This window comes from Tarenaya hassleriana, unplaced genomic scaffold, assembly GCF_000463585.1.
Source record: "Tarenaya hassleriana unplaced genomic scaffold, ASM46358v1 Cleome3, whole genome shotgun sequence".
Taxonomy (NCBI): Eukaryota; Viridiplantae; Streptophyta; class Magnoliopsida; order Brassicales; family Cleomaceae; genus Tarenaya; species Tarenaya hassleriana.
Genome location: NW_010966177.1, coordinates 7,615,194 through 7,634,007, shown reverse-complemented (window position 1 = coordinate 7,634,007; position 18,814 = coordinate 7,615,194). Strand labels below are relative to the sequence as shown.

The 18,814-nt window shown below is 33.9% G+C and overlaps 4 protein-coding genes across 5 annotated transcripts in view; all 4 read right to left on the bottom strand.

The window, feature by feature from the left end:
* Window positions 1-186: 186 nt before the first annotated feature.
* Window positions 187-5,411, bottom strand: LOC104819928. The gene is made up of 15 exons (XM_010550233.1): window positions 5,122-5,411; window positions 4,653-4,780; window positions 4,411-4,482; window positions 4,207-4,320; window positions 3,606-3,674; window positions 3,467-3,523; window positions 3,098-3,151; window positions 2,945-3,007; window positions 2,797-2,859; window positions 2,423-2,587; window positions 2,171-2,326; window positions 1,937-2,017; window positions 1,347-1,408; window positions 1,061-1,189; window positions 187-438 (listed from the first exon to the last, which is right to left on the bottom strand). The coding sequence occupies exons 1-14, from the start codon at window positions 5,288-5,290 to the stop codon at window positions 1,108-1,110; spliced, it is 1,335 nt and encodes a 444-aa protein (XP_010548535.1). The 5' UTR covers window positions 5,291-5,411; the 3' UTR covers window positions 187-438; window positions 1,061-1,107.
* A 4,677-nt stretch (window positions 5,412-10,088) lies between these two features.
* LOC104819927 lies at window positions 10,089-10,900 on the bottom strand. The gene is made up of 3 exons (XM_010550232.1): window positions 10,793-10,900; window positions 10,507-10,674; window positions 10,089-10,425 (listed from the first exon to the last, which is right to left on the bottom strand). The coding sequence occupies exons 1-3, from the start codon at window positions 10,878-10,880 to the stop codon at window positions 10,310-10,312; spliced, it is 372 nt and encodes a 123-aa protein (XP_010548534.1). The 5' UTR covers window positions 10,881-10,900; the 3' UTR covers window positions 10,089-10,309.
* A 4,895-nt stretch (window positions 10,901-15,795) lies between these two features.
* LOC104819926 lies at window positions 15,796-16,562 on the bottom strand. Of its 2 annotated transcripts, none has more exons than XM_010550230.2 (3): window positions 16,438-16,562; window positions 16,141-16,356; window positions 15,796-16,012 (listed from the first exon to the last, which is right to left on the bottom strand). In XM_010550230.2, the coding sequence occupies exons 1-3, from the start codon at window positions 16,523-16,525 to the stop codon at window positions 15,921-15,923; spliced, it is 396 nt and encodes a 131-aa protein (XP_010548532.1). In that variant the 5' UTR covers window positions 16,526-16,562; the 3' UTR covers window positions 15,796-15,920. The 2 variants fall into 2 exon arrangements, with proteins under 2 accessions (XP_010548532.1, XP_010548533.1); XM_010550231.2 differs by having other exon boundaries at window positions 16,456-16,562.
* A 661-nt stretch (window positions 16,563-17,223) lies between these two features.
* The window catches only part of LOC104819925, an 8,710-nt gene continuing 7,119 nt past the window's right edge, over window positions 17,224-18,814 (bottom strand). Inside the window, exon 2 of the mRNA XM_010550229.2 lies at window positions 17,224-17,869. Within this exon, the coding sequence (XP_010548531.1) occupies window positions 17,318-17,869 (552 nt within the window). The 3' untranslated portion in view covers window positions 17,224-17,317. The remainder of the gene's footprint in view (window positions 17,870-18,814) is intronic.

The following is an 18,814-nucleotide window of genomic DNA, read 5'->3' as shown; positions in this document are numbered from 1 at the left end:
TGAAGTTCCTAAAATGGTCATTTTTTACTTCTAAAAAACTACGAATGATTTTAAAATTTTTTAACATATAATTATACTGGATATGAAATTATAACTCGTGAAATCTATATAATAATAATATGGATTTATAAATCCGAATCAGATATCAAAATTCGGTTGAAATTATCCACATGTCAGAAGAATGGGGAATTCGAAAACCAAAATATATATCGAGGTTTGTACAAAAGAAAAAGAACAGTGACTATAAAATCTATCCACATGAAAGGGATAAATATATATACTCACTCACAGATGCACCCAAAAAAAAAGAAAGAACAGAAACATGAAATAGTAAAGGAAGAGCGAAAAGTACTTTTCTGCAGAGAGATTCCAAGAAACATCAGACATGACACCTTATGGGCTCTCGTGGCGGCGGCAGACATTCTCGTCGGGAGATACCTGCTCGAGCAAATTGGCAAAAAGAAAATGGTTGATGAGCGTGAGCTGATGATTTCATAACTCCTGCGAGTGCGAGATCGGGTCCTTCGCCAGTGAGAACCCGAGCTTCGGGTTTCGTCGGCCGCCCAACCCGCGGGTAACCGAGCGAAGGGGAGAGAAAGGGTAGGACCGAGACATGGGAGAGGGGGAGAGAGATCTACGAATTGGTGAGGTTTGAGGGCCATTTTAGGAGTCTTCAAACGTTTGCCTGACTATCTCCTCCCCATTTATCTTTCTCGCTGAGAAATTCTCACAACTCGCCGGATGGGTACTGACCCCATCGGGACACCTCGGCTGAGATATCGAGGGTGGGAAGCCTAGGCTGAGGCTAGTTGGTGTTTGTGTTTCCGTTTAAGAGCAAACAGCACTCACTTCAAACACAAACGCAAAAGCTAGAGCTCGCCACTTCTATGATGAATGTTATATTTACATGATTACATTACTGTTCTAATGTGCATCAATAGATTAAACTATACCCATTATTCAGCTCTAGACACAACAAAAGCCGACCCGATCCATATACATTTTCTAGTTTGATTTAATTTCAAAGTCCAAGTTTCCTTACTTCAGAAAATGGACATACCCGTAGTATCTTCACGTGGAATAGAGAATAACACACAATGGTGTCCTTCACTTGTCCGAATGATGACCTCTTTTGGCCTTACGACGACCATGGTGATGCGGGTGTTGTGCAGGCTTCTGTGTCCTTTTGCTGAAGCAATAATAAACCGACAACATATCAATCGGTGCGAAAAAATTGTGAAAAAATCTCCACGACATTTATATAAAAGAAATCAACATTAAGATAAAATATAATGGTGAAGGAACAAGAATGTTTCGTAGCGAGATCGATTAATAAGGAGACTTACCAGAAAAGAGAACAGAAGATTTTGTACACCACATAGATCGGTAGAGCCAATAATGCCGACGCCTGCAGTGAATAGGTTTTAGATTTTATGTTCAAGATAATAGACTCGGGAAAAAGAAAAAAACGAATTTTGGATACCCGATCCGATCAGCGGGTTGGTCACTGGAACGTTATACGAAAGGAGATGGGGTTATAGCATGAAGAAAACCCGAAAATTGGGTTCAAATTCGGGTAATTGTTCTGAGAACGTATGTTACCACATATCCAAATGAACACTGAAATGACATTTTTTGGCCCTACGTTTTAGGCATTGCATACAAACCTACTAAATTTTGGGGTTCGATATCAACTCAAGTAACTTTCTAATATAGGGTATTTATTTTGAAAACATTTGAAATTTCATATCTAAACTCGGTTTGATACCTCCGACCTCAAAACAGATCCAAAAATGGGTAATATCCCATTAAATCTGAGATGTTCGGGATCGGATTTAGGTAACCCGAAAATCTCAGATGCTCGACCCATACCCCGTACCCACCCCTACAAGCAAAGTATCTAGAACCATGGTGTCTCGGAAGATTAGAAAGGTACCATGAACCAAACAAACTCTTTAGTCGCAAAAGTCTCCGTCAGCTCGTGTTTCTTCAATGTCTCTTCGACCTTACCTTGAACCTTCAGACAACAAGCAGAATATATCTTTAAAAAGACGTGTTGATAAACACCACTTCCCTGTAGCAAGTTTCATTCAGATCCGTAGAGTGTGTATGTGTGAATATATATATATATATATATATATATATTAGTAGTTGTCTTTTGCATTCAGACCTGATGGTGATATGTCGAGGCAGACTTGAGAAACTTTTTATAGACGTGGGTCACCTTCTTCGTGTAAGGTTTAATGGCAACCCTAACTCTATCAACATGAGGTTTCGAAGCTGTGGCCACATGATCAATGTATGGTTTGGTGAACTTTTTAGCTTCCTGGAGATTAAACAAGGCATTGACCAGCTTTTATGGATAAATAGCCGGAAAATTTTTATCGACAAAATCATTAACATATATAGAGAGATACCAGACCTGATAATATGGGTCTACTAATTCTTGAACCTGGACAACATGTGGAGTAAGAGCGGTCTTGGATACTTTGTAAGCCTCTTTAGCTTTAGTGGACAGAGTTTGCACATGTGGCTCAATGTATGTCGTAACAGTGACCCATCCCTCCTTTGCAGCTGGGAAGTATTTCTGCAAGCAGTATGTAATAAAATATAGATATTACAAGCCTCGTATTATTCTAGCTTCAGTAGTTTGTGCTAGGGTTGATGCTCGAATAAATCATTTTCTGCTCATACACAAGGCTCAAAGATTCTCCATTCATCCTCCTGCTTGGGAAGAGTTACCAATGCAAATTTCCCAGAGCCGTAGTACAAGAATAATGACAATAAGCTACTTACAGTTTTAATTGTTTCCACATGAGGTTTAGCCCACTTTCCAGCTCGAACCTTAGCTTCTGTTGCCTGATAGACAATAAAACTTCATTAGCAAGAAGCCTTAAACTGTTCAGGGCAATGTATTTCATACATCTTCTGGATTAACCATTACCTTTAGAAGTACTGTGTCCATGGCTGGTTTCCCATGGGCATTCCAGTGTGTCTGTGCAAAAGTCTATGGTTGCAAGACGTACCCAAGTTAAGAAGGGAAAGTCTCTCCCGTTAGGAATGTTCAGCACAGACTAAAGGCTAAAGCGAAGCTTACCTGGAAATTAATCGAGTGAACAGCAAGCCATGGGGGAAGCCACGCACCATGAACCTGGCCATACAATAGAAAAGATTAAAACTTTAAGCTATCCACTGGAATTGGGTTCCGAGGTTAATTTATATCTCAACCAATAAAATATGCAATAATTTGATAGAGAACTAAACCACCCAACAGAAGCTGCATGAAAAAGTTACAGCAAACAATGCAAATAAGATTCCCAACAAGCACACATTCATTCATTGTTCAGCACAGGACACCATACAAATTAGCCATAGCGCACGTTTATCTCAATTGTCAGGTTTTTTTCCTGATGCTTATAACCAACTACAAAGACAAGAAAGATACGAAACAATACCAAACTATTACCTCATGCAATTGTTTGCTCTTCGAGGTTGCTTCATGCTTTAACCTCAATCTTTCTTCCTGAAAAATTATTTGGAACGAACCAAGCGTGAGAGTTGGTATTCGATGTCTGGAGACACTAATTCACTAGAAGGTATCATACCTCAGCAATTTGGAGAGCGCGCTCAATTTTTCGTATTTTGCCCTTCTGCTCATCATTTTTTCCCTGAAGCTGCAACATATGAGACACTACTGTTAATCATCTACAGAAGATTACCACAAAAATAGCACAGAAGATGGTAAAATCAGATGCAAGGGAGCACAATAGAACAAAGATTACAGCGAAGCAGCTATTTAAAACTCTCATACAACTGAATCTATGAGTTAGAGAAAACAAAACAACTTTTCAAAATTCTCATACAACTAGTTCTATGAGTTTAGAGAGAACAAAGATATGAAAGGGGTTGCCTTTTACAGGCGTGATATAACAGGGAACAACCCTAGACCACAGAGATAATGAGGCTTAAGCAAATAATGGTGTAAGAAAAACCAGAAAAGGAAATAAAATGACAACTGCCAAAAGCATGAAGATATCGATGCCAAAAGGTTCAGGAAATCCAGCCAACGACGAAACGATAACATCAACAAACCTAGGCCAGTACACTAGCATTATCAGATTAACAAAATATGAGACTCCAAAAGCCAGGATGACTGTGAAACGGCTAATCAGATAGAAAATGAAACAAGATGATGAAAGAACATACTTTCTCCAGTCTCAAGTTTAATTCACTTAGCTTCTTCTCAGCCTCACTAGTCCTAGCTTCTGTGGATTCTTTCTCCTTGTTTTTCTTCTCTAGCTCCTTCTTGAGTGTCTCAATCTGTAACCAGAAGTAACACAACAAATATGAGAATTCTGTTCATAAATCACTATTCCTTTAGAAAAGTTGTTGTTTCAAATTAAGACTCACCTGACTCTCTAGTTCGGAAACCCGGGCTTGAGCCTTTCCCAACTGTTCGGTAGAATCTGATAAACCCTTTTTCTGGGAATCAAGTGAAACCATATAGCTCAGGTGTAAGCCATGCATAATGAGAGATGAATACAATCGAGAAAAAGTTCATCACTGAAAACAACGTAGACGAAACCAGTGTTGAGAAATCTATACACAAAAGTCCAACGAAAGAGATGGAACTGAAACTAAACTATGCATACCCGCAATGATGAGACCTCAGCCTGCAAGGAAGAAATCTTGTCTAGTCTTTCTTGGAGAATTTTCTCCTTCTCTGCTATCAAATCCTCCTTGCCTTTAAGCTCTTCGGTTTTCTCATTAATTTGGGATTCTTCACCAAAGAAACAATAAAGCTCATAAATTAACAAATTCACCCATCAAATTTGTTTCGTAAATTAATAGTAACTGGGAAAACCATAGCAAGCAATGCAATATCGTAGCTATGGTCTACGATTCACATTAACCACTATACATGGTAACCATCACATAACAAATTCACTTGAATTCAATCCAAAACCCAGTCGTAGCAATCCTAGAAACGCTAAACTAAATCCGTGCGAACTCAGCTAGATATCGATTTCACAAGCCGTAACGTACGAATCCCAAAATCCGAACAAAAAACCAACTACTCAATCAACCGGAGACAGGTTCCAGAAGGGAAAAGAAGCAAACCTAGAGCACCGATCTTGATATTGAGCTGATCAAGCCGGATTTCGGAAACCGACAAACCTCCGCCGTCGGATGCGGCAGACTCCTCGCCGCCGACTCCAGCATCGGCGAATACAACGGAGGAGAAAGCCAAGGCGAGGAGGAAGAAAGCCACAAGCCTCGCGGCCGTCATAACTGGATTAGCCAACAAAACCTGTGGAGGAGGAGGAGGAGGAGAAGTAGATCGCCGGAGATTCCAACGGGAAGATTTCGCTCTATCTCTGTGATTTATTTTTTATTTTCAGAAATTAAATAAACACTATCGCTGGTAGCTTAAATTCGATGAAATGAGAAGAACGTGGCAGTTGTTGGAGGAGTTTTTATTTTTATTTACGCATTTATTTATTTGGGCATTACGGTCAAAGTCAACTACTTATTTGTCGGTCCATAATTTCATGCTTTTCTAATGAACTCGTGGATTTGTATTTGATTCTAACGTCTGCAATATCCAAATAAAATTGTAGAAATCACTTATAAAAAAAATATATATTACGCTTTTTTCTGCAATTCTATGAAACTAAATAGATATTGTACGGCATATATATCATTGGGGCCAATTGAAATGGATGCCAAAAGGGGTCTTATGGTTGGGTGGTGAATGGTGATGTACATAATATGTTCAATATTAAATTTTCTCAATTCCTTTTGAAGCCATTTACCTCGTTCCCTAAAAATTATCTGGGTTATCACTTATCAGAACAATTTAAATGCTGATTCGAGTTTTACGTTATAGGGTTGGGGAGTGGATACATGATCTCGCATGTTCGAGTTTGGATTTCGTTGACTTAAAGAACATATTATCTATGGATACCTATATAAAAAGATAAAATTATCTTATATTTTTAAACTATTTACCAAAAGATGTAGGGTTTTTATAATGGTTTTATTATCATCCTAACCCTTTCGATTTCAAATTATTAATTTGTATCTTTGAAAAACATTCTAGAAATATATTTATATTTTCATATTTTAAGGATTTTCCAATTTTTATTTTAAATTTATTTGTCATATTAGAAATCTTTACCCATCAGTTTTTTTCGCACTCGAATGTACATATGGTGAGCATTGGAAATCGTACGAGCCCCCTTCATATATATATATATATATGATTTTATTATATATTTGATTTAATTTTAAATTGATAAATGTCATATATATGGATAAAGGGTATCCAATGTTGCGAAACAAAGAAACCGATAACATTTCTATAAAACCACGAAAATAAAAACAAATAAGAGTATCTGGGTAGCGTGGTCCACCATACCTACCTTTAGTAAGTTAGAATTATATTCAAATTGAGTTCGATTTTAGATCTCTTGATTTTACAAAATTATAGTTATATTTTACATTAATCAGAAAATTAAAAATATCTTTATTTTAAAAATAAAAATTGTGAATTTGTTTTTAAATTTACAATATATATATATATATAGTAAAATTATAATACTTTTCGACATAAAAAGGGATTTCCAATAGTCTCTGGGTTCAATCTATGAAGCCCATCATTATTCCAAAGCTTTGCAAACGATCGAGATAATCGTTTTCTTTATCTCAAAATAAAGATAAAACGTGTCCATATTCGTCTATGACGGTACGGACAACTAAGGCCCATATGCCTACTCAATGGGCTAGAATATTACTAAGCCCAACAGCATGAGTAAATGGGCCGGTCTGGAGCCCATCCAACAACTAAAAAAAGTATGAAGAAAACACACATATACATGGAATTGGAAAAGCATATATATATGTATATATCACGGCTTGAGAATCATATCCGATACACTTAAATTTAACGGCAAATGAATTTTACGTAACCAAACTTTAGTCTTCCTCACAATCATATTGCATTATCTATTTAAATCCATTCTAACGTTATAAAAAAATATCTTTCACTTCTATTTTGATTTCAACTCATACTCTTGAGATATTGACCAAAATCTATCGCTATATAACCAAAGTCACACTATGATCAAATGATAATCATATGAATATTAAATTTATAGATATCATATCAAGTCATTATAATCACACACTAATCATTTGGTAAAACGGTGAAACAATTATAAATTTAATGTTATAATCAATGTGACAACGATATTACCATAATGTTATTTTGGTCTTATGGTTACTTATAAAAAAAATATATGGGTTGAAATCAAATGAAGGATATTTTTTATATTATCAGTCTATCATCATCACTAATAATAAAGAACAACCACTTTAATTTAACAGTTAAAAAAAAAATTGTTCAACACATGAGAATAAAAGAAAGACGATATTATATATCCAATGACTACTTTATATCCAAAAATTAAATAAATAGTCAAATCTTAAAGAAACGGTGTTAAATACATCTTAATTTATTTCTCTTACCAGTTTTAATTTTTTTTTATATAATTAGGTTTTCTATTTTAATTTGTTTATTTATTTATTTATTATAAAATACACTAACAATTAAACTATTTGTTTAAACGATCCAATTATCAATAAGCACTAAAAATATTTTATAATTTGTAAGATATATAAAGATTACTTACAGTCGATATGAAGATCATTTTTCAATTGCAAGAACTTGGAGACTGTTACATGTTCCTCAACCTACGATTATTTAGAACAAATTTATATGGTTCAAACAATCGGTTACGAGATATGCCTTCATCCAATGGATCATTTTTCTGTCAAGATTATCAACTAGAGATCGGTTGTGTTAATGGGGTAGAGCTACAAACACAATCTGCATTTTATGCAATCTATTTTTCGATTGATTGGTCAGTTCCAATCCTTGGTGCTACTACGCTACCTATTGTTGGAGGAATCCACCGACAATACTTCATGCCATATCCACGCTGAAAACCATAGAAGTTGTAACAGACTCATCATTTGCAAAATGGTTCTTCAACACTAAAAATCATTTTGTACAAAAAAAAAAAAAAGAGCATCTTTTGCGTTAGAATGTTTACGGGATAAGTTTGATCAAAGATTTAAGATATTAAAAATTAAAATATGGAAAATAAAAAAATAAATTAAAAAGAATAAAAAAATTGTTTCTTACTACATCTCTTCTTCTGATTATTTTACAATGAAAATTATTAATCTATTTATAAGAAACAATAACAAAATAACTAAATACAAAATTTTATAAGAAATAATATATGATAGAATTTTAAATAAATAAATAATAATTGACATATTATCATTATTTGTTAATTGATTTTGTATTTTTAGTTTCTCTCAATTATCCTTAACATCGTTAATTTTCAATCAACCTCATTTTTTTAAAATATGTATTTATTTTCTCATTTCAATATAGGAATACCGCTCCTAGCATTAATGTCTGGTGTAAGGGACAATCGGATAAACCGGGGAATTGTTGATTGGTTCCTTCTTGCGTCGAGACGGTAAGTTCATATTGTTTTTTTGGCTAACTGGATGTTTTGCGTCGAAATCCAAACTAATCACGGAATCAAATGGGTTATGTGATTGGAATTACACTCATCTCTTCAACTTGAGGCTTGAACTTGGAATGAGATATAGGTTTTGCATCTTCATTTTACCGGTTAAACTAACGAAATTAAATGGTAATCTCATGTTGTTATCTTTAAAAAAAAAAAACTTCCATGCATTCTCTCTTCTTCTTCTTTTTGGATTCTACTGTTACAAAAGAGACCTATTCTACCATCATGGATTTCCTCATTAGGTTGATTGTATCGGTGATATAACATTTTGTAAAGAAACAATTTTTGCAACAATGATAGATATTCACAATTTACACAAAAACCTTTTTGACAAAATTTATGTATATACATATATTAGTTCGTCATCTTCTAATATAGATTTTCAATCCAACTTTTTCATATTATTAGGTTTTCTATATAATTTCAGAAGTTGTAATAAAAAACTAAATTATTTGTTTCAACTATTCAATTATATATATATATATATATATATATATATATATATTATTTTTTATTGAAATTCAATTGTCATCCCATTTTGTGTTTCTCTTGGCCCAAAAAAAAACCTTTTCGGTTCACCTTTTTTTTTTGTTACTTTTACATGTTTTTCAAAAAAGCCAAACCGACAACATCTCACCCGCCAATGAAAAGGTTTGATTTCTATTCACATAAAAGACACACAATTAATTAAAAAGAATTTTATTTTATTTTCATATTATTATGTTTTTATTTAGTTTTAAGTTATTATGATATTAAAATTTCTAATTAACAAAACTATCTACCCAAACTCACATCTTTTTTTATTCCGAAACTTCATAAATAAACCAATTCCTTCAACGCCACGCATTAAATTCAAATAAAGTTGGAAACGCTATGTTATTTATCTATTTATATTATTTTTTATATCCATATTATTTTAGAATACAATTATCTATATCCAATTTTGTAAATTTGTTCTAGATAAAATTGAATCGAAAGATTTTAAAAGTTCAATTTTAAAATTTAGTCTTTGTATAATTTTTCTAAATTAATTATTTTAAAGGCAAATACCATACCTCGAAGCTATTTGAGTCAGAACCAACTAGCGAGATTCAAAAGAGATGAAGATACAGTGACAACGGCCACAGCACACATCGGTTTAATTAAACTTTTAATTAGATGATTCTCCGACATTTTTATTTCTTTAGATAATCTATTCGGTTATCCTAATACCCTCGTTAATCAAAACCCGACGGTGTGATCAATTCGGTTATCATCGGTTTGTGCCAAACCGAATCAATCGAACAAAACCGAAACCGAGTGAGAGGCTTCACCCTCCGTAACTTTATGCGCTAAACTTGTATTAAATGTACTTAGCCTGATGAACACGTGTGGTTCATCATTTGATATTGTATTTGAATATATAGATTAATTTGTTGTTTAATGGTCCATTATATAGTTTAATTAATGGTTTTAGAACAGAAGCTTTGTTGGCAATTCAGTTAACAGAGCTACCAATCTCTGCTTTAACTCAGATAAAAAAAAATACATAAAAACACACACACATATATATATACGCATACTAGAAAATTAGAAATCTAGGGTTCATTGAGTCAACTCGTGTTCCCACTCACGATTTAACATTAAAAGAGAGAGAGAGAGAGAGAGACTGAAACAACACATGAGAATTAGAGTGCGATTCCAAAAAGCCGACAAAACTAAATTAGGGAGATCATCAGTTGGAAATGACAGGCCAGCATGCTCACCTTAGCATAATAAGCAAACTTTTTTCTCTCTCTTTTTGTTAAAAACATTGTTCTCCCTTCTTCCTTACCTGCGAGAGAAATTAAACAAGAGCTCAATCATACACATTGATTAAAACCCAGATGAAGATCAAAGTTCTAGGTCTCTTTACCTTCCTGTCTTTTGACCTGATCTTTGAACTCTACCAAATCTTGGTTCGCCTTTGAGATTTCCCCTAGCTTGCTCTTCATCGTACTCATGTCCCGTCTCATCTCTCTCATCTCCTCCTCTATTGCTTCCAACCGTTTCGTGGGGATCTCTTCAACTTCTCCACGGTTTCCTGTTTTTGTGACACAGAGATTCCGCGCGAACCCAGAAGAAGAAAACAAAAGAATCGACAAAAAGAAAAGAGACGAACAAAAGAGCAAATGACGAAGAGAGAAGAAGGAGAGGAGGACCTTTGGACGAACACCAACCGCGGGATTGAGGAGAAGGATACAGTGACGGCATTCTCCCTTTCACGAGGCGAGCCCGTAGAATCCTCATGGTTTCTTCGTTGCTTTGATTTGGTGAACAGCATAGAAAATCGGGAGCAGCACAATATACTTATAAACATCCTCCTCGTCTCCTTGCTTGCCTGTGAGAGAGAGAACAAGAAGTCAATCAAATTATGACAAATGCTTAATTAATTAAACCCAAAATAAGATCAAAGTTCTTCAAACATTGTTATTTCTTCAGATTCGGAGATAATATTTTTTATTTTACCTTGGTGTTTTTGAGTCGGGTTTCGTGAGGTGCAGGTTACTTTGAACATCATCAAATCTTGGGTCTCCTTTGATATTTCCCAGAGCTTGCTCTTCATCACACGCATGTCCTGCCTCATCTCTCTCATCTGCTCATCTATTGCGTCCACCCGTTTCGTCAGGATCTCTTCAACTTCTCCACGGTTTCCTGTCTCCGTGACACGAATCTCGCGCGAACCTGGAAGAAGAAAACAAAAGAGTTGAAAAGAAAAAGGATGAACAAAAGAGTGAAAGAGGAAGAGAAGAAGGAGAGGAGGACCTTTGGATGAACACCAACCGCGGGATTGAGGAGAAGGATACAGTGACAGCATTCTCCCTTTATCTTTGAGGTTTTCTTTTTTTTTTTCTTAATTTAATTATATATCAACACGCAAAACACATTATTTACATAAAAATTGTTATATTTTTACTTTACCAAAAAAAATAGTTAATTTTTTTGATTTTTTATTCATCTTAAATTTATTTATCATAATAGAAATCTTTATCCATCAATTGTTGTTACTTTGCTCTCGGCATGCACATATGGCGAGCATTGAGTCCTCTTCATTTATGCATGCATGCATCCATGCCACCGTACATTCTGTTTCGTCTTCTCCAAAAAGCGCGACTTATCCAAAAACAAATTAATTAAGTGTGTCTTTGATTTTTGGGTTTGCACACAAAGACAATATTATTATACACTCAATCGCTACTTTGTGGCAGAAAATCAATAATCACATATAACATATATATATATATATATATGTATAAGTTGTTATGTTTTTTATTTGATGTATTAGAAAATCTAACCAAAAAAAGGAATTATTTATTTAGACTATTTAAATTTTCAATAAAAACAAAAATATTCTCCCACGATTCGTACATTCAGGCGTGAGGTCGTACATTCTGTTTCGCCCATTCCAAAAAGCATGAATTATCCAAATATTAATTGTTTTTTAAAATAACCAACACGTGAAAATCATATCCGACACATTGTGTGTGACCGTTCTACTTTAATAGCAAATGAATTTTACGTAACCACACTTTAATCTTTTTTTTTCGGTAATCTTCCTCTCAATCATGTTGAATTATCTATTTAAACTCATTCAATCATCATAACTAATAACAAAGAACAATCACTTTAGTCAACGGTTTAAAAAAACCTTATTGATGCGAAAAAATAAAGACGATACTATACATCAAATCGCTACTTTATAACCGAAAATGAAATTGAAAAAAATACTATGTTAATTACATCTTAATCTTTTTCTCTCACCCGGATCTTATTATATTTTCTATTTAATTTGCTTATTTATGTATTAGAAAATATAATAAAAATATATACTTGGACATGGTATATATATACAAGTTTACATTTTACCAAAAAAAAATATAATAAAAATACATTATTTATTTAAACTATTCAATTATCAATAAAAACAAAAAATATTTTATAATTTGTGATATATATAAAAATCATTGTATTTAACTTGGGTGTTTTGTTGACAAAATATATATACATATATTAATTCATCACTTTATAATATAAGTTTTCTATCCAACTTCTTTATCTGCAATAGAAATAAAAAAAATCATTTCTATCTAGATTTGAAATCTTAATTTTGTAATCTAAAAATGATTTAGTGTCATATATATATATATATTTCAATTTTTATTTCTTTATCTTTTATTTCTTTACAACTTCAATGGTAATGTTCCAACTTCCAATGTATCAGGTTAGTGGAAATATCACTTAAGTGAAAATATTGGTTAAACGAATCAAAGATCTTATATAGAAAGATATGGCAATTTTCTGATTATTGTACAAGTTTTGGCAAAGTTGTAATATTTTTAGAAGGCTACAAATTGAAATTTTACATTGAACATTTCTACTAGTTAGGGATTATATGAGATTAGCCCTATATTTTTTTTTATTACTTTTACACTCTTTTTTTCCTACCTAGTAAAATGGCCAAACCAACGACATCTCACCGCCAATGAAGAGGTTTTGATTTCTATTGGCATAAAAGACACACAATTAATTAAAAAGGATTTTATTTTATTTTCATATCATTATGTTTTTATTTAGTTTTAATTTATTATGATATTGCATTTTTTTCTAATTAAAAAACAAAACTGCCGACCTAAACTCACATAATTATCAATTAAAACAAAAACAATACAACCTCAGATTTAAGAGAGAGAGTCAAGTTTTACAGAAGAAGAAGATTCATTTTTTCATTTGCGCAAGAGAGAACTTGTAATCGCTCAAAAAAAAAAAAAAGGCTTTGTAAAGTGAATGCTCTAGTGAATTTTTCGGGAACCTCCTCGGCCGTGAGTAGGATCACATTGATCCGAACACGTTAAAAGCCTCGTGTCTTTCTTTCGTTTTTCGTTCGCATATCCAATCGCAATTTGACGGAATCACCGGGTGACGCAACTACAATATATAACCAAAATATAAATAAACCAAACAATCTAATAAGATATAATAACCAAAATGCAACAAAAGAATTCTAAAGGTTTAAGAGATTCGAAATGTTACGAGGCGAGCCGATAGAATCCTCATGGTTTCTTCGTTGCTTTGATTTTGGTCTGGAGATGGCGCTGTGCATCCACTACCTTGAGGGTTTTTTTCTTAATTTAATTATATATCATAACACACGCAAAAGACCATCTTTACCTAAAAGTAGTTATATTTTCTGCATTTTTATTTATTTTAAATTTATTTATCATATTAGAAATCTTTACCCATCAATTTTTGTCGCACTCGGAATGTACATATGGTGAGCATTGGAAATCGTACGAGTCCCCCTCATGCATGCATGCATGCATGCCATGGTACATTCTGTTTTGCCCACTCCAAAAACTAATTTTTTTAAAAATAACCAACGCATGAGAATTACATCCGATATAATGCTGTGAGCGAAACAGCAAATGAGTCAGCATAATTATATATATATATATATATATATATATATAATTTTATTTTATTGGTCAAACGAATCAGAGAGATCTTATATACAAAAATATGACAATTTTCTGATTATTGTACAAGTTTTTGCCAAGTTGTACTTTTTTAGAAGGTTACAAATTAAAATTTTACATGGAACGTTTCTTCAAGTTAGGGATTATATGAGATTAACCCTATATATTTTTCTTATAAAAAAACCCCTATATTTTTTTTTATTATTTTTGCACCTTTTTTCCCTACCAAAGGACGTCTCATCCGCCAATGAAGAGGTTTTGATTTCTATTCACAAAAGACACACAATTAGTTAAAAAACGATTTTATTTTTATATTATTCTGTTTTTATTTAGTTTTAATTTATTATGACATTACATTCTCTAATAAACTATCTACCTAAACTAACATAATTGTCAATTAAAGCAAAAAACAATTCTCTTATATAAATTATAGTATTCAACTTGATTTCTCTACCACAAAGATATGTTCCTATGTCGAGATATAGCATATGCAAAGAAACAATACACTACTAATACCCAATCATCACGTTAAACCCAAAAATCCAACATTCATAAATAAACCAATTCCTTCCACGCCATGTATTTGCACAACATTTTTTTATTCAAATAAAGTTGGAAACGTTATGTTGTTTATCTATTTTGTATTGTTTTCGTATATTTATTTTATTTTAGAATACACTTATTTGTATTATTTTTTTGAATTTTATTCTAGATAAAATTGAATCGAAAGATTATAGAAGTTTAAATTTAAAATTTAGTAGTGGTATATAAGTTGTAACTAAAGGCAAATACCATTCCTCGAAAATATTTGAGTTGGTACGTTTAGTTAAACTTTTAATTAGAAGTTTTTCCGACATTGTTATTAGGGGCGGCTTAAATCGGTTTCGGTTCGAGTTAGGTTCAGTTATATTCAGATTCAGTTATTTTGGTTTTAGAAAAACTACAACCGTTTGTTTTTACATTGAATTTGGTTCGATTCAGTTTTGTTATATTCGGTTCGGATTCGATTCGGTTTTTTCGGTTATAGAGAATTCATAACCATTTAGTTTTACATCTAATTCGGTTCGGTTACGGTTATGTATTATTCGATTGGAATCGATTCGTTTATTAATCAAATAAGCCACCCCTAATCGTTATTGCTTTAGATAATCTATTGGTTGATCATTTGGTGTCCTCATCTACGATTACTTTAGGGGTTTTCCACAAATCAAAAGGTAAACGTACCAAAATTAAATTATTAGTAATTTAACTGAAAAATCGGTTATCACCGGTTTGTGCCAAACCGAATCAATCGAATAAAACCGAAAATTGAGGAGAGTCTCTAACCAAGTGAGAGGCTTCACCCTCCATAACTTTTCCAACAATAATTAAGCGCTAATCTTGTATTAAATACACTGTCTATTCAAAACATATGTATTTGTCGACGGTTTTGGGTTTCATCGTTTCGACTCGATTTTTAATATCCTAAAAAGGAATCAGTGAGAACACATATTTGCTGCAGAAAAGGGCCGATGCCCATTACCCCACAACTGTATTGTTTGATGAACACTTTTATGGTTTATATAGAGTTGTTGTTTAATGGTCGATTATATAATTTAATTAATGGTTTTAGAACAATCTCTGCTTTAACTCAGATAAAAAAACAAATACAGCAAAACATATATATATATACACACACTAGAAATCTGGGGTTCACTGAGTCAACTCGTGTTCCAACTCACGATTTATCATTAAAAGAGAGAGAGAGAGAGAGAGACTAAAACAAAGCATAACCAACACATGAGAATTACAGTGCGATTCCAAAAAGCCGACAAAATTAAAATCGGCCATACATTAACAGCGGAACAGCATAGAAAATCGGGAGCAGCACAATATACTTATAAACATCCTCCTCGTCTCCTTGCTTGCCTGTGAGAGAGAGAACAAGAAGTCAATCAAATTATGACAAATGCTTAATTAATTAAACCCAAAATAAGATCAAAGTTCTTCAAACATTGTTATTTCTTCAGATTCGGAGATAATATTTTTTATTTTACCTTGGTGTTTTTGAGTCGGGTTTCGTGAGGTGCAGGTTACTTTGAACATCATCAAATCTTGGGTCTCCTTTGATATTTCCCAGAGCTTGCTCTTCATCACACGCATGTCCTGCCTCATCTCTCTCATCTGCTCATCTATTGCGTCCACCCGTTTCGTCAGGATCTCTTCAACTTCTCCACGGTTTCCTGTCTCCGTGACACGAATCTCGCGCGAACCTGGAAGAAGAAAACAAAAGAGTTGAAAAGAAAAAGGATGAACAAAAGAGTGAAAGAGGAAGAGAAGAAGGAGAGGAGGACCTTTGGATGAACACCAACCGCGGGATTGAGGAGAAGGATACAGTGACAGCATTCTCCCTTTCACGAGGCGAGCCGATAGAATCCTCATGGTTTCTTCGTTGCTTTGATTTTGGTGTGGAGATGGCGCTCTGCATTCACTACCCTGTGCTTTGGCTTATATATATATATATATATATCTTTGAGGGTTTTTTTTTCTTAATTTAATTATATATCACACGAAACACGCAAAAAACAATATTTACCTAAAAGTAGTTATATTCTCTGCATTTTTATTTTATTTTAAATTTATTTGTCATATTAGAAATCTTTACCCATCAGTTTTTTTCGCACTCGAATGTACATATGGTGAGCATTGGAAATCGTACGAGCCCCCTTCATGCATGCATGCATGCATGCGATCGTACATTCTGCTTTGCCCACTCCAAAAAGCGTGTATATCCAATTTTTTTTTTTAAATAACCAACTCATGAGAATTACATCCGATGATAATGATGATGATGATGATGATGATGATGTCCATATGATGATGATGACGATGATGATTCGGTACAGACGATGTCCATATTCCTATCAAATGGGCTGAAATATTACTAGGCCCAACAGCACAAGTAAGTGGGCCTGTGTGGAGCCCACTGACTAAACACACTTTCCAATCATAACGCGAAACATCATGATTCATGCATTCATACCAATCTCATGTTTTCCAATTTTCTTCCCGATGGAGTAAGCATATGACAAAACACCGATGTGTACATATACACACACATACATTCATACATAAGCAAACACACATGTATGCATATATATATATATATAGATAGATAAAACAGCGAAATCACTATATGTCTTACGTTTTCATATTAAACAGAAAGATCGAAAATCACGGTCTTCTCCCGGGCTTTCCACTCTGAAACTTGCTCAAGAACAAGAAATCGAGATTGTAAAGAACAGGAACCATGACGACGGAGCTAAAGAACACGAGCACGGGCCCGAAAACCCACATCATGAGAGGGATCGCAGTGTAGAAGAGCCGATTCCCGACCGTGTTAAGAACTAAACCCTTCTCTATCAACTCCGACACATACTCCGGCGTCACAAGCGCCGTCGCCTCCGCCTCCAGAGATTTTTCCGGCGGAGGAATCATGGGGACGTTGATGACGAAGTTGGCTTGGTTGAGGAAACGGATGGAGAGTGTGTGAGAGAAGAAGGAGAAGAGGAAGACGGTGAGGATGGTGACGTACTTGAGAGCCACCACGACATCACCATGTCCTCCGAATACGGCGTCGTTTATGGGTTTCTTCACGGAATATGTGCTGCTTATCACTGCCGCCAGCCCTGCGCTGAGTAGAATCGACGTTGTAGCCATTAACGTAGATCCCATGATGCAGTTTCTCAGCGTTTGGACCGCCAGTATGTTCTTCTTGTCGTTGTCCTACTTATCAAATTCCAATCAACATTGTAATAAAGTTCATGCATTTGATCGGCTCAACGAAAACATGGCGTTCAATGTTTCATTACAAGTAAGAAATCTTATGTTAAAACCACAAAAATTACATAATCACGATAGTATCGTTTTAACATGAGCATGTAAACGGCTGGTTTGTTAGATCATGTGATATATATACATATAGGAAGATATTATTCTTAGAATATTATCATTAATATTGTTATGACTTACCCTAAATATTATGTCTAGAATATTCTATTGTATTTTGCTATATACACTACAAAAAAAACATTAAATTCCAACCGGCAGATCCGTTGGAAAGGGCCGAAAATCCGTTGGAATTCAACTTTTCCAACGGATTTCCAACGGATAAATCCGTTGGAATATCGTCGTTAGAAATCGGTGTCCGTTGGAATTCCGTGGCAAATTCCAAACGGAATTCCAACGCACTCATCCGTTGGAATATTTCAACGGATTTCCAACGGTTTTTCCGTGGCATATTTGCAACGGAATTCCAACGGATTTGTTCGTCGGTATATATCAACGGAAATTCCAACGGACATCCGTGGCTATTTTCCGACGGGACCGTTAGAATATCCGTTAGAAATTTTCCAACGGATTTACAACGGGATTTGCCACGGATATCCGTTAGAATATCCGTTGGAAACGCCGTCGAAATGTTACAACGGTATTTACAACGGAAGTCCGTTGGAATTTAGAATTATTTCCAACGGGGGTCCGTTGGAATTGCCGTTGGAAAACACAAAAAAATAAATAAAAAAATAAAATAAATATTTAAAAATAAAATAAATAAAATATTTATTTTATTTTTAAATATTTATTTTATTTTTTTATTTATATTTATATATATTATATATTAATAAATATATATTAATATATATAAATAAATATATATATATAATAAAACCA

Coding starts and splice junctions, on each gene's coding strand:
- LOC104819928 (XM_010550233.1), bottom strand. CDS start 5,290: ATGACGGCCGCGAGGCTTGTGGCTTTCTTCCTCCTCGCCTTGGCTTTC. Junction 4,321..4,410: donor TTTCCGAACTAGAGAGTCAG/GTGAGTCTTAAT, acceptor TTCTGGTTACAG/ATTGAGACACTCAAGAAGGA. Junction 3,675..4,206: donor TAAACTTGAGACTGGAGAAA/GTATGTTCTTTC, acceptor CATATGTTGCAG/CTTCAGGGAAAAAATGATGA.
- LOC104819927 (XM_010550232.1), bottom strand. CDS start 10,880: ATGAGGATTCTACGGGCTCGCCTCGTGAAAGGGAGAATGCCGTCACTG. Junction 10,675..10,792: donor CGGTTGGTGTTCGTCCAAAG/GTCCTCCTCTCC, acceptor TCACAAAAACAG/GAAACCGTGGAGAAGTTGAA. Junction 10,426..10,506: donor TCAGGTCAAAAGACAGGAAG/GTAAAGAGACCT, acceptor TTTCTCTCGCAG/GTAAGGAAGAAGGGAGAACA.
- LOC104819926 (XM_010550230.2), bottom strand. CDS start 16,525: ATGAGGATTCTATCGGCTCGCCTCGTGAAAGGGAGAATGCTGTCACTG. Junction 16,357..16,437: donor CGGTTGGTGTTCATCCAAAG/GTCCTCCTCTCC, acceptor TTCTTCTTCCAG/GTTCGCGCGAGATTCGTGTC. Junction 16,013..16,140: donor CCCGACTCAAAAACACCAAG/GTAAAATAAAAA, acceptor TCTCTCTCACAG/GCAAGCAAGGAGACGAGGAG.